This window comes from Armigeres subalbatus, chromosome 1 (genome assembly GCF_024139115.2).
Source record: "Armigeres subalbatus isolate Guangzhou_Male chromosome 1, GZ_Asu_2, whole genome shotgun sequence".
Taxonomy (NCBI): Eukaryota; Metazoa; Arthropoda; class Insecta; order Diptera; family Culicidae; genus Armigeres; species Armigeres subalbatus.
This window is the reverse complement of record NC_085139.1, coordinates 104954530-104967848: the sequence shown is the minus strand read 5'-3', so window position 1 is coordinate 104967848 and position 13319 is coordinate 104954530. Positions and strand designations below refer to the sequence as shown.

The window sequence follows — 13319 nt, the reverse complement described above, 5'->3', positions numbered from 1 at the left end:
AGAACCATTTCGTTGGAGAGAGTTTGATTTATCGCTACCAATCAAATCAAAAGGAACTAAAAAACCCAGATTAATCCACCTAGCGGTGATGATGCCTTTCTCGTGCGGTAAAAATAGTATTTTGGGCATAACTCCCAAGCCCATAGTCCGATCCGGCCAATTTTCAATAGGAAACAATGGGGCAGAATACTGCGTCAAATGCAACCTGTTGCGAAGAAATCGGTCAACGGTAAGTACAAAAAAAGTGAGCGAGACTTTTTTACGCGCTTTTTTATGAGAAAAAGTATTTTGGCCATAACTCCCAAGTCCATAGTCCGATCCGGCCAATTTTCAATAGGAAACAATGGGGCAAAATACTGCGTCAAATGCAACCTGTTGCGAAGAAATCGGTCAAGGGGAAGTACAAAAAAAGTGAGCGAGACTTTTTTACGCGCTTTTTTATGAGAAAAAGTATTTTGGCCATAACTCTCAAGCCCATAGTCCGATCCGGCCAATTTTCAATAGGAAACAATGGGGCAGAATATTGCGTCAAATGCAACCTGTTGGGAAGAAATCGGTCAAGGGGAAGTACAAAAAAAGTGAGCGAGACTTTTTTACGCGCTTTTTTATGAGAAAAAGTATTTTGGCCATAACTCCCAAGCCCATAGTCCGAACCGGCCAATTTTCAATAGGAAACAATGGGGCAGAATACTGCGTCAAATGCAACCTGTTGCGAAGAAATCGGTCAAGGGTAAGTACAAAAAAGTGAGCGAGACTTTTTGCTCTTTTGGTGCGCACATACACACACACACACACGCACACACAGACATCACCTCAATTCGTCGAGCTGAGTCGATTGGTATATAACATTGTGGGTCTCCGAAAAAGATATTTTAGTTACTAGATGAAGATTGTCGCTTCGGTTCCCTTTGTTCTGCTGTCCGAAACATGTGTGGTACATACCTGTCAAATAGTATGGATTTTCCTTCTTTGACATTTAGCTCCCCTATCCTCGCCAGCAAAAGATGTTCCGGACAGCGACGACAGCGACAATCTTTATCTAGTAACTAAAATATCTTTTGTCTCCGAGCCTACTATAAAAAGTTTGTTTTTGGAGCGATCATATAGCCTTTACCGTATACTTAGTATACGAGAAAGGCAAAAAGACGGGCGATAAGATTGGACTCTATGGTCAAGTAGCAACTGGTGGGTGGGGGTTTGGACAATGCGGAGAACTTGGGTGGCTGGACGTGGGTGAACAGAGAGCTTAAGGGCCGCCAAAGCAGCCCAGTATCGCGAATTGATAAAGGGAAAGTGTGTTTATGGCGGAAGAAAAAAAAGACCAGCAAAAGTGATGTTTAGCAGAACCTGGTAGAGGACGTCGGCTCCGGGATAGACCCCACTCTCGCTGGTTGGGTGCAATCGAGGAAGAAATGCGTGTGCGGCCGGTGTACAAGAAGACTGGCGAGCATTGAGCGGACTGCCAACACATACACAATGGACAATGAAGGTTGTTCTTTTCGCTCTATGCCAAGATAACAAAAAGCTACAATGCCTTCTAGCTTCTTCAATTTGATGACTTTCTTGCATTTCTCATATAATTTATATCATTTATATATATTATATATTATCTCAGATTATAATAGTTTACGACTTCCTTTCCCTCGACTTTCTCTGTTTTGTCTTGTTATTTTTCATGATTTTGTTCTCTCTCATGCTTTCGTCCAGTTTGTGGTCTAATGTGTTCTTTGCTTGTTTGCCATCTTTTGCATTCATCAGTGTTGTCTTGCTGATTGTTTTTCCGTTTTTTAAATATTTGTTTCATAGCGTCCAACTTCTAACCTATTTGTTCACGAATAGAACACAAACCAAGGATAACTATGAATCATCTTTATTTTTATGTTTATTTCGTCTTCTCTTGGGCTGTACGACTTTTATTGTTGAAACGGATGGTTAGATTTTGACCCAACAAATAACCGACACTAATCGTAGAACTGATCTATACGTAGGATGTGAATATAATCTTCTTTTTTAGTCTGGATGGCAGCTTGATGCTATAGTCGAACTAGACATAGATATCAGAGAACGGTGTGACTGTTAGGTAGAAGCTATTGCATGAAAAAAATCCTAGTTAGATGTGGACATGTCATGAACTTATGCAAAGAGAAGTGGAAAATTGGAAACTATATCCTATAATATCTAGAACTAATTTTTTAAAATTTGGTATGGTTTATGCGTTTCCCTTGGGAAATCGCGTTCGTTTGTGTTTCAAAAACGGAATTTGTTTCTAACCTTAAACTTCGGATCATCGAAATAACTAAACTACGAACCGTACAGGTAATCAAATGAACAACGACTGGGTGGGATGCGGAAGAATCAACGTAAAGTCCAATGGCGGTTTTGTTATAACAAAGATAGAAATCTACACGATTGCCGTTCCGAGAAGGGGGTTGCTCATAGCACGAAGCTTGATATAATGATACTAGTGTCGAATTTTGATATTGAAGCAGATTTACTATTCATTAGGTTTAATATTCGGCATCCTTTGGATATATGTTTTGCTGTGTGGTATGTGTGTTTCATTCTTTCCGTTCGAGAAACAGCGGATTTCGTCTGGATTTAACTTCAAAGCGTTATATAACTACTTCTATTCTGGTTTGGTAGTTTAAGGATTTTCGTTTTGTGTTGTTTTCTGAGTTTCGTAACATGCATTAGCTGTTCTAAATTAAGTAGTGATGTTTTGAGTGTTTCTATCATTATTGTTTGTGTTTGCATAGATTAAGATTCGTTAAATTTGTTTGATTCATCGAAGAAATCATGAGATGAAATCGGTTACAACAAGTAGTTTAGAACTGTTCACGGTGTGGGTAACTCATAATATGGTAGGTATAGTAAGCATGAAATCGATTATGAAATGCTGAAAGTATTGCGCATTGAGGTTCACAATTCTGCACCTTTTATATTTTTTTTATCTGTTTTAGGTCGAAGTCAGAAGCCGAATCGTACCAACTAAGCGGAAGCAAGGATGAAGCACCAATGTAAAGAAATGTTTGAAAAGTCCGAGGAAAAGACATTTGAATACAATGTTAGGGAAAATAAAGGGGTCTCTAGTAGACTTTCGAGCAAAAGCTCGGTCCGGTCTACGATGTTTTCGGGTTGGAAACTTTCCCGACGCCCATAGTGTATCTCTGTACTTGCCACACAAGATTCATACTCACGCAATGGCAGGCATAGAAAATCTTAATTGAAAGCTGAGGAAATGCTAATTGAATACTAATTTGAAAAGCAGGCCAAGTTCCAGTTGGAATGTAGAGCCATTGAAGAAGAAGAAGAAGAAGAAGAAGTTAGGGAAAATGCTGCGATAAGCTGGATTGTGGAACAAGGTCGTGCAAGTCCGCATACAGACGTACAAACCAGATGTATTTCGTGATCTTGGAAAAGTGACAGAGTCAAGCTTTGTGACCGTCGAGCGAAACATGGTGCGTATCAGAAGAGAACACTCAACGGTTGCATGTGTCAAAAGATTCCTGCGGTACATAATTTGGACCTGGTGGCCTCACAACTGGATCTCAAACAACGAACTTCTTCGTCGTTGTCACCAAAGGCCGATATCAACTGAAATTTGGGATCGGAATGGGGGTTGGGTTGGCCACACCTCACGTAGGGGCGAAAACGAAATCTGTTAACAAGCATTAGACTGGAGGAGCCCAGCGGAACATCACAGACAAAGTAGACCCAGAGGCTCATGGCGGCGCAGGCACTTTCAATAAAAAAATAGAAGAAGTCGACCGAAATCTAACCTGGCAACAGCAAAAGGTTAGATCGAATAGCTGGACATTCCTCAAGAACTGTTGAATCACACCCAACTCAGCGTCTGAAAACTCATGGTTGAGTTGAATCATCATAGGTTTTCTTTTGTTCTCTTTTTTTTAAATAGTGAAACGACGGTAATCGCACGGAACAATGTATACCTTTGCCGATGTAAACAATAAATCGCTCAGAATTGATTTGAAACGCTGGAGCGATCTGAGTTTTTGGCAAATGCGTAAAATGCCTGATGTCAATACTGTTGTCAAGATTCAACAATAATCATCTTTTCGCTTGGACATAAAGCTTTTAATTGATAACTATGGAAATCCTAATAGAACACAAGCTGAACCAACGGTCAAATCCCAGTAGGAATGTAGAAATTAAAGAAGAAGGAGGGGAATCCAGAAGTTTAATAATGGTAGTGGATATTTAACGTGAACTACTGAATAGTAAATTCGGCTTGTTCGATAGATTGAGATGACAAACAGGTGTAGAATTGGTCCTCCCGTTTAGAAAACGAAAAAAGAATATTACACAAGTCTGGCAAATTATGACTATTTTAAAACAAAACTAAAATAAACTATACATTCGTTATTAAAACTAACCAAAAAACTGTACAATTTGACTTTTGGATGGTCATTCCGCATTTCTACAACGGAAGACCATTAATTTCCATTACTATTATTGCGCGTGCCGCGCAAAATTAACAAACAAAACTCGCCGACTAGAACATGACGACGAATCAAACTAGGTATGCCACACTAGACGTATCCATGTGCTGAATAAGCGTACGCATGAATGCCATCTCTTTGCGGGCATTCTCTAGGATCACTTTGGGGTCCTGCGACTGGCAGCGCAGCAGATTCGGTGCAAACACCATCGCCAGATTCGATGAATCCATTTTCGTGCTGGCAACCACATCCGGAAGGGCAAATTGCTGTAGGAAATGCACTAAGTAGGTGAGGACCTGTCAAAGAAAGCAAGAAGAATGAGATGCAGTCTATCGATCGCTTCCGAGGTCATACCAATCGATTTATCTTTGGTAATTTTTCTACAATGGTCGCCGCTTCCGCGGGGTCCTCTGTTGCTACACAGTCGTCATACAGGTCATCCGGAATCAGCGGGTCATACAGCTCGCGGTACCACAACTTCAGCAAACTGGCCGGGGCGTGAGCATCTGTAAAAATCCACGTGAATCATTGAATTTTAACTTTTCAATTGATGCCAAACTTACCCATGGTTCCCTTATTTTCTGGAAACTCCCATCGGTCAAGACGATTCTTCAACATGTTAACTTCATCTACATCGGCTGGCACTCGGAAGATTCCCTCGGTTTGCTTACCATTCAACAGCAGAACCTAAAAAACACACTTCCATCAGTCCCAATTCCGAAAAGAAACCTTCAGATTTTCACTAACCTGTTCGGACAGCGTCGTCTGAATCCACGGCAGTTGCAGATCCGCAAACTTGTCCTTCTGTAGCTCCATCACCTCTCCCAGCGTATTTCCAAACATGCTGTCGCGGAATATCTGCTCCCTCGCTTGATTGATATCCTCTTCCGAAGGTTTCTTGGCCTGCTTCCGTCCGGAGCTTCCAATCCTGTCTAACCGCCGGCAAGCGATTGTCGCATAATGCGAAATCTGCACATGGATGGGCCACTTACCAACCTCCGGAAAGCTGGTCGCAAACGTGGGATCCCGATGCCTGTTTATATACCCCAGCAGTGCGGGTTGGAATGTCGGTGAAGGCGGAACGAACGATAAACATATGGCCATCAACTCCCAGCCCCGAATCAACGAGTCTCGGCTGGGGTTCTCCGTCGTTTGTCGACACATCTGAATGTACAACTCGTCCCGCAGTTGGGACTGACCCATCGCCATCGCAATGATATCGATGGCCACCGAGTTCAAACTCATTCCAACGCGCGCCTTCCGGTCGCCCATGTAGATCTGAACCAACTTGAACAGCTCCGTTGCCATCTTTTTCCCGGCCTTGTCTCTCGCCAGCGAAAGCATCGGCCTGCTGATGGCATTCGGGGTCCAACTTAACATATCCTGGATGGATGACTTTTTTCGGAAGATGCCCTTCGAGTGGAGATTCAGGTTATCCTGGGCAAACTTTTCGATATCGCACTCCTTCAGGAGAGCCATTTCTGCAATCTTCCCGTTGTTGCCGAGGCTTCCCGGGCTGTGCGACAGTATGTTCTCCTGGAATCTTTGCAGGAGGGTTGCTTTATTAACCTTCTGCTGACTGTGCTGCGATCCCGTCTGACTGCTATCCGCCGAAGCACCTCGATCAGTATTATCCGTCCCAAAACCGGAACTTTCAAAACTTTGCTTAGCTATGTGGAACGGTGAGTATTTGTGCAGTGGCGGATGGTTCTTTACCGGACTATAGATTTGATCTTGAATGCTTTCTAGTTTTGCCGTCACCTCTTCGGATCTATAATAATGGGATCGGTAGCATGAGTCACCGAGTTGATTAGCAACGATATTTCTTTACTTACATGTCTTCCTTTTCCTCCCTATCGCCAAAGTTGAAATCGAAATTGTAGTACGAAACACCCCCGCCACCGTCATCTTTCCGATAGGCACCATACTCCTCATAGGGATAGTGCGCCAGGTAGTCTCCGTGACCATCCGAGTGGTCCGAATCTTCGTTGTCCGGTTCGTGGCCCGAAAAGCTGTGCTCCGACTGGCTGTCCGAGTGGAACGAGTCCGAGTCATGGAAGTCTCCGAACCCGTAACATCCGGACAGCTTGGCCTGTTCAAGGATGTAGTGCTGCAGCGGAAGGAGGTGTTCGAGTTTTTCCTATTTTGACGAAAAATTAAAAATTAATCCAGGAATGTTATTGTTATAGCTAGAGTTCGGCTATGTGTCTAGTGTTTGATATTTGGTATCATCAGTACCCGCTAAGCTGCGGAGGACGACGGGGTTCTCCGTAGTTCAGTATGGAAAGCACCTGTCTAGCGTACTGGGGTCGTGGGATCAAACCCCACCGAAGGAAGTGGTTACCTCCAATACATAGCACCAAATGAACCTCGAGTTTCAGACATTGTAATGTTTTCTTCTTCTTCTTTTTTATTGGCATTAAATCCCCACTGGGACATTGCCGCCTCACAGCTTAGTGTTCATGAAGCACTTGCACAGTTATTAACTGCGAGGTTTCTAAGCCAAGTTACCATTTCTGCATTCGTGTATCATGAGCCTAACACGCTGATACGTTTATGCCCAAGGAAGTCGAGACAATTTCCAATCCAAAAATTGTCCAGACCGGCATCGGGAATCGAACCCAGCCACCCTCGGCATGGTCTTGCTTTGTAGCCGCGCATCTTACCGCATGGCTAAGGTTATTTTCGACAAACATAGCCAAGACTACCTTTAAAATGCTTGAAATCTATAATTCGTAGGTATTGAGTCAGTTTAAAGCGCAATGGCGTATAATTCTCGTATTTGTACAGTTAGTGAAACACAGGTGACGGTTATATAAACCACCCGCTACACTGGGGATATAGATACGTTTGAACAGTGTGTAGCGTTGTAAATCTGGTCATATTATCAGGAGCACTTCAGTGCAGGGGTGAAATAAATAGCAGGCCGCTAACGAAGCCTGTGGGGTACCTGGACACCCCCCACAGTATAACGTTATTGCGGAGCTCTGACGAGGCGAACCTATTTTCTCGCACGACTCGTGGGACCAAAATGTCGACCAAACCAAAAAAAAAACAAGTTTGAGTGGAGAGGGAGAAGCGTCTGACGAAAGGGTGGATCCCTTGGCCAGACGAAGTGCCCTCAACAGGTCGCCCCACTCAACGGTGGGGGCCAGGAAGGAAGCCGATTCGAAGATTCGAGTCCTTACTGAAGAAAGGCAACTGGCAGAAAACCAGACTGCAGAACTCCGCAGACGCATGGCTGTCACTGGAGCAACTTTAAGGCTAAGTAAGGTCAGTATGGCAACCGACCTGAAGGGAGCTAGCGCCAAACCGGTATTGCACGAGAAGAAGGCCACTAAGATCCCTCGGGAGAAGTTTGACCAGGTTGCCGACCCTAAGGAACGACGGAAACCAGTTCCTCCTTCTACGACGACTACTTAAGTTCGCCGGGAGGAAGGCCTGCCCTGGAGGGAAGTTGTGAATCCCAAAAAGGCGAAGAAGGAGCGAAAAGCGGTAGAGGAAGCGAAGGCGCCATTGACCTAGAAGGGGAGTGCCCGTAGAGGAAAGGGCACACCTTCCAATGGTCACGGCAGGAAGGACGGAGGCGAAGCAATTATCGTCAAGGCTGATGGTAAGAGCTATGCTGACGTTTTGTAAGCTTTGCGGGGCGATGAGAAGCTCCCTGGCCTAGGAAGGGCGAGAAGGGCGAGATGATCCTCGTCCTGGGATGCTGCGCGGAAGAGTTCCGCGTGTAAAAAGTTGTCAGAAGAAGTGCTGGTTGATGCGGTTCAGGTGAGAGCCTTATGCCCAGTAGAGGTAATCCAATGCCGAGGTCTAGACGAAATTACCGAAGCCGGTGAGCTGGTAGCTGCACTGAGAGATCAGTGTGGCGTTGAAATCCAGGATACCGCGATTCGGTTGCAGAAAGGTTATGCTGGAACGCAGGTTGCCTCATTCCAGGTATCTCTGGCTGACGCTAAGAAGGTACTGGATAAGGCCAAGCTGAAGGTGGGTTGGTCGGTATGCTCGGTGAGCGCAAAACAACAACCTCAGGCCTGCTTCAAATGCTTCGATTAAGGACATAAGTCATACTGATCGCAGTCGGCTTTGCCGGAGGTGTGGAGCTGAAGGTCACAAGTTTCACATCTGTCAGATCGCACCGAGGTGTTTGATCTTTGGTCCTGGCACAGACAACAAACACCCATCCGGTGGGCAGGGCCTCCAGACGGGCTCGGAAATGCAAGTAGCTCAGCTAAATCTCAACCACTGCGAGGCAGCGCAAGCGCTGTTACAACAGTCGGTACACGAGAATAAGACTGTTGCCCTGCTAAACATAGCAGTTGGGTTGCGGATAAGTCCGGAATAATGACCATCTGGACTTGCAGAAGGTTCCCCATCCAGGAGATAGTGTCATCTTCTGATGATGAGGGTTTTGTTATAGCAAAGGTAAACGGAGTTTACTTTTGTAGCTGCTACTGTCCTCCTAAATGGAGCATAGATCAGTATACTAGGGTGTTGGATAATTGTGTAGCGCGACTAACTGGTCTTAAACCATTAGTAGGAGCAGGTGACTTCAACGCGTGAGCAGTGGATTGGACCTCTCGGTTCACTAACGCTAGAGGTCATATCCTGCTAGAGTCTCTAGCGGCACTGAACGTAGTCCTACTGAACGAAGCCCAAGCGTCAACGTTCAGAGGACCGAATGACGAGTCATGCAACGATATGGCCTTCTGCAGCGCGGTATGGACGGTGGAGCCTGAATTCACGAAAGGTATACTGTTAGTGACCATCAGCAAATACGTTTTACGGTCAACCATAACAGAACCACAAGGCGGGTCAGTAAAGCTGATCTAGGATGGAATATATTGCAGTTTGACCCAGAACTGCTGGAAGAATCACGACGGTGGAAAAATCGGACTCTAGGCCTTAGTGGTGATGAGTTATCCTATGTCCTAACACGAGCATGTGACGTGACAATGCCCAGGAGGACTATGCCAACCGGCAACCGCAAACCGATACACTGGTGGACGAGCACGATAGCTGATCTTCACAATATTCCTAACCTGGTCCTTAAGCACACGATTCTTGTCGCTCCAGATATGTTAAGGAGCTGCCCCCAACGGCAGAAGTTGGTGCTATTGTCTAAGCATGGGAAACCCCGGGAGAGCCTACTCGACACAACTCAAAAAATGCTGTCGTGATGGCGATACAGAGTAACTCTGATCACAAGTCGAGTCAAGTACGAGCCACTGAGAACTGCCGTATTTGAGGTCGGAAGACGTATCTGCTAAGTTACAATCAAATGGTGGAATTAAATGGAATAGTACTAACTCATCTTTGTAGAACCCATTCATTACTATCGCTTACGATACGTTTTCTATTGTGACTGTTGTACACAGTAATGAATAATGATTCAAGTCCTGACCCTTGTTGATAACGAGTCCAAAGATCCAAAAATGTGACTAACCTTATCCCAATTACAGTACAGCGGCGACGTATTGCCATTGTCGTAATCGAAATCGAACCCGGTTCCGTGATTGTTATGATTTCTACTCTTTTTCCGCTCCTGCTGCTGTTGTTGTGGTTGCTGCTGTTGCTGTGATCCCTTATTGTGCGATGCCGAGTTGTTGGACGCCACGGTTTGTGTCGATCCGGAACCGGACTTTTTCTCCAGCGTTAGCTGTTTCTGCTGCTGCATCTCCTTGTTGTGCCGATCCAGGTTCGGTTTGTTTAAATTCAACGAAAACTGATCCTTGTTCGCGACCTTGTGGGCAGCGGCTGCTGTCGCAGCTGCGGCCATTTCACTTTGACTAGACGATAGCTTACCACTGGAAGAGGACGTTTTCTGCAGACTGGCCGTCTGCGGTCCGCTTCCACCTCCCATCGAGATCGAGCTGGGCGACACCTTGCCCTTGTCGATCTTCATTTTATCCAGGTACTTCTCCGGCTTACTGGTGAGATCCAGGTTGAACAGTTCGGAATCGGTACCTTTTTGACTAGATTTGTTGTAGTTGGTAGCAGAGGATGCCGAGCTTGGGGAAAGTTCCACGGCTAGCGCCGATGGTCGCGCAATCCGCTGCTGATGTTGTTGTTGTGCTTGCTGAGGGCTTATGGGACTCTGTGGACTGGAATCGCTCGAATGCTTCTGTTGTACGGATGACGACTTCGAGGAGGATGCAGTCGTATGACGTCGCCGGGTAACAGGAGTGTTCTCGACGGATTTGAAGTACTTTTCATGCATGGAGTCGTCGCTGGCACCACCGTTATTGCCATCGAAGCTGCCTTTTCTTTGCGAAGAACCCCCGTGCTGTGGTTGGGCTGCTTGTGGTGACGCATGGTGATGATAAGGTCGTCCAGAAACAGGAGTTCCTACCACGGGACCCGCTGAGGTGATGCCAGCTGACGACAGGAAGCTTCCCGAACGGGTAAGTGAGATCGACGATGAAGCGTCTGAAATGATGATGAAAGGATTAACATTTTGAAAACATTATTTGAAAATGGAGTCATACTTCCGGGGTAATCGAAGCTCTCGTGTTTCGATACCAGTGTACTACTGCCGTCCTTGTGACCGCTACCGGTGCTGCCCGATTTGGACCCCAAGCCGTCATGCCCAAATTTCTTCTTGAACTGTGGTGTGCTCATCGAGTGCGACGGAGAGGAGAGGCTTCCTCCTCCGCCGGCGAGATCTGACGAGTTGGACATCGAATACGATAGCATCTGGTGTGGCGGTGGCAGTGGCGGGTGGTGCAATGACGAGATTCCCAACTTCTCCGTAGACGATGATGGTACCGAGTGTGGAATGTTGTGCGAACTAGAGCTCTCCTGGAGCATGCGATAACTGCTTTGGAGAATGATAAGAAGTTTATCGACGAATTAGAAAGACTCCCAACCCGAGAACGCTCATAGGAAAAGATCTACCACCAACCACCGGATTATATAGGGCGCACGTTTTGGAGACACTTACCAGTTGTCCCCGGTAGAGTTACCGGGGTGTTTTTTCCCGTGGGTTCCAATACCTATCCGTAGGCTACCACCATCCGGCATACGTCGGTGGTGGTAGCCATGCGAACTGGATAGGCTGCTGTCGCTGGACTTACCCGAGTCCAGGTACTTTTGACTACTGCGGGACCCAGTGCCCCCTGAGGAGTTTGGAAGACCATGCCTGCAAAATTTATGAGATTCGCTCGTGCCAGTGCGGCTCATCGAGAACCCAGCATCGTTGACGGTGGTTTTGGGTGGTAGTCTTGGATGGTGCGCACATCGATAGTAAGACATAGACAAAGAGGCACACACGCACACGAGAAACGGCGCCCAGAAGAAGGACGTTTTGTTGGGTGGTGGAGGTAACACAAGATTTTTGGTGGTTCATTTTGTTTCAAGTGCGTAGCATACATACATAAAAAGAAAAGAAGAGAAAAAATAAAACAGAAGAAAAGGGTAAAAATCTCACTCCAGAACAATCTGCAGAATGCGCCAAAAATGTAAGAGTTTATCTGAGTATTTTTTTTTTGTAAATTGAATTTTGTTATAGCTTTGTTTGACGCATACTGTACGCAAATTAAGATATTGAGGTTTTCAATTTAAATGTTGTGGGATGCTAATTGGTCAGATACCCGCTATTAGTTCACAGTATAACTTGCGTCTAAAAATCAAAAGAAGTCGCTGTTAACTTGAACTGGATACCTCAAAGCACAGAATCCCACATTCATTTGAAGTACCTCAATAAAAGGCTACTAGCTCAAAAACTACATCACTTTCCTACTAATCACTCAAACTCCAATCTTCTCTACTCACCTGTGTTGCAAACTGTGCCTCCCCTGCGGACTCGCCAGCAGATCGCTATTGCTTCGCTTGTCATGGTGGCCACCCCGATGCCCGGAACTCGAGCTCCGATGGTGATCGCGGTCCCTGTAGTCCATCACTCCGGTTCCCGTCCGATGGCCGCATGATTTCCCCACCGTACCCGAGCCCACGACGTGCTTCGAAGAACTGTGATGGTGCTGCAGAGTGCCACCTCCCCCCTCCTTTCGATCGCCAGGATCGGTATTCTGCTTCAGGGTTTGCAGCTTCGCCAGTGGAATGATATCACAGTTCTGCGGTCGGTGCCAGACGGTTTTCTGCGAGGCCACATTGTAGTAGTAGAAGCGGCAGGTGTTGGTGTCGAACAGCTCCCACCACTGGGATGCATCGGTGCGCTTGATGTTGACGCCCTGCAGAAAGAGGAAGCACAGATGGGGAGATTAGTGGCAATGAGTCAGAGAAGGTTGGTTTATTTTGAATGCGCGGGCAGCAACGCCACCATGTGCAACTCAAACTGTTTTAATTACTATCATAAACATCGACGCCACAGACACTAGACTCATCTGATTAGCAGCAGCTCGCAAAGAGGTAAATAAATAAACACAGCTAGATTCTCCGGATTCCGTACTGAAGATTTTTGCATATAGGAAGCACCATGATATAATCTAATTTCAACAAACACAAAACGTTATGAACAAGTATTTTCGATGCGAGATGGCGAGTCATTTGTTTTCATTAGTTGGTCACTAATTTTCAATGAAAAATAAAGACAATCCAATAACTCACTAAATTCCTCATAAAAACTATAATTACCTACCTTTAATTATTAGTTCATGTTAGATAAAATAACAGCAAAATAAAAAAAATAAGGAAGCTTTTGCACAACACGTGAAAGATTTAGTTCGAAAAATGTATTAAAGTTCCTTTTGGTGGGGTTTGAAATCACAAATCCAGTATGCTAGACAGGATTTAAAGATAGTAATTAATGTCCACTCCAATAAATTTTGATTGAACTGGGGAAAAATGCCATAGTAGAGCGGTTTTCTTCCTAGGAAGTCACATGTACTCTGAATTCAG

General features: G+C 45.4%; 1 protein-coding gene across 3 annotated transcripts in view; it reads right to left on the bottom strand.

Moving 5' to 3' along the window:
- Positions 1-4319: 4319 nt before the first annotated feature.
- The window catches only part of LOC134204124 (hornerin), a 105541-nt gene continuing 96541 nt past the window's right edge, over positions 4320-13319 (bottom strand). Inside the window, exons 3-11 of one of the 3 annotated variants that reach the window (XM_062678958.1) lie at positions 12237-12652; positions 11407-11685; positions 10952-11283; positions 9910-10892; positions 6296-6600; positions 5208-6231; positions 5024-5147; positions 4815-4966; positions 4320-4756 (exon numbers count right to left, since the gene is read on the bottom strand). In XM_062678958.1, coding sequence (XP_062534942.1) covers positions 4532-4756; positions 4815-4966; positions 5024-5147; positions 5208-6231; positions 6296-6600; positions 9910-10892; positions 10952-11283; positions 11407-11685; positions 12237-12652 — 3840 coding nt within the window. In that variant the 3' untranslated portion in view covers positions 4320-4531. The remainder of the gene's footprint in view (positions 4757-4814; positions 4967-5023; positions 5148-5207; positions 6232-6295; positions 6601-9909; positions 10893-10951; positions 11284-11406; positions 11686-12236; positions 12653-13319) is intronic. The other 2 variants (XM_062678961.1, XM_062678967.1) reach the window with 2 other exon arrangements.